The 1,300-nt window shown below is 36.3% G+C and overlaps 1 protein-coding gene across 1 annotated transcript; it reads left to right on the plus strand.

Annotated features, from left to right (window-relative positions):
- The first annotated feature begins 298 nt into the window (after positions 1-298).
- LOC138908217 (uncharacterized) lies at positions 299-865 on the plus strand. The gene has a single exon (XM_070198868.1). The coding sequence runs from the start codon at positions 299-301 to the stop codon at positions 863-865; it is 567 nt and encodes a 188-aa protein (XP_070054969.1).
- Positions 866-1,300: the final 435 nt, after the last annotated feature.

Below are 1,300 nucleotides of genomic sequence, written 5' to 3' on the forward strand. Positions count from 1 at the left end.
TCATGGCTATTTATGAAATGGGGAATGGATATAGTAGGGCCTTTACCACAAGCTAAAGGAAAGGTACGGTACTGATTAGTGTTAACAGATTACTTTTCAAAATGGGTAGAGGCAGGAGCTTTCAAACAGGTACGAGAGAAGGAGGTGAAAGACTTCATTTGGCGAAACATTATATGCCGGTTTGGAGTCCCAAAAGAAATCGTATGTGATAATGGCCCACAATTTTATAGGCTCAAAAATCACGGAGTTCTTTCAAAGTTGGCAAATCAAACGAATAACCTCTTCACCTTACCATCCTATGGCAAGTGTACAAGCTGAGTTGACGAATAAGATTAGTATCAATAATTTGAAGAAGAGACTAGAAAAACCGAAAGGGAATTGGCCTGAAGAATTACCAGGAGTGTTATGGGCTTATAGAACCACATCAAAAATAGCCACGGGAGAAACTCCATTTTCACTTGTGTATGGTTCAGAAGCTTTAATCCCGGTTGAAATAGGAGAACCAAGCACGAGATTTGCATTGGCAACGGAAGAGTCGAACAATGAGGAATTAAGAACAAACTTAGACTTACTCGAACAAAGAAGAGAAGCAGTTTTAATACGGATGGAAGCACAAAAGCAAATCATAGAACGATACTACAATAGAAAGGCTCACCTTAGGTACTTTAAAATTGGGGACTTCGTTCTTAAAAAGGTTTTCCAATCAACGAAAACAACTGGAGCAGGAAAGTTAAATCCAAATTGGGAAGGACCCTATAAAATTCAAGGTATCGCTGGAAAAGGTGCCTACGAGTTAGAAACCATGGATGGCAAGGTTTTACCCTCGAGTTGGAATATTGTCCATTTAAAGAAATACTATTTCTGAGCAAAAGAAATATCCACGGTCAGGTATCGTTCAATTACGATTTTTGTTTTGTATAGTTAAAATTATACTAACAATTTTAGATGATAGGCAAAAAGTTAGCCCACATCAAATGATGATATTAGACCTGAAGGACACACGGAAGCAACATTATTCCCGGTCTAGGGTTGCAACCTTTCTAATGGAAATATAAAGGGTTAAGCAGTCATCATCTAAATTATATATACCTCCGAGTTCCGTATGTTTTTCCTTTTCAGGAAATGGACCACATGGAAGGAATAATCAAGTGCTCGAAATTTCATACTTCAAAGCTCAAATACTTGAGGGACTATATATATATATATATATATATATATATATATATATATATATATATATATATATATATAAAGGAAGGCAAAGAAGACTGGAAAAGTCAGAATTCAAGTCAAACCTATG

This window comes from Nicotiana tomentosiformis, chromosome 3, assembly GCF_000390325.3.
Source record: "Nicotiana tomentosiformis chromosome 3, ASM39032v3, whole genome shotgun sequence".
In the NCBI taxonomy this organism is placed as follows: Eukaryota; Viridiplantae; Streptophyta; class Magnoliopsida; order Solanales; family Solanaceae; genus Nicotiana; species Nicotiana tomentosiformis.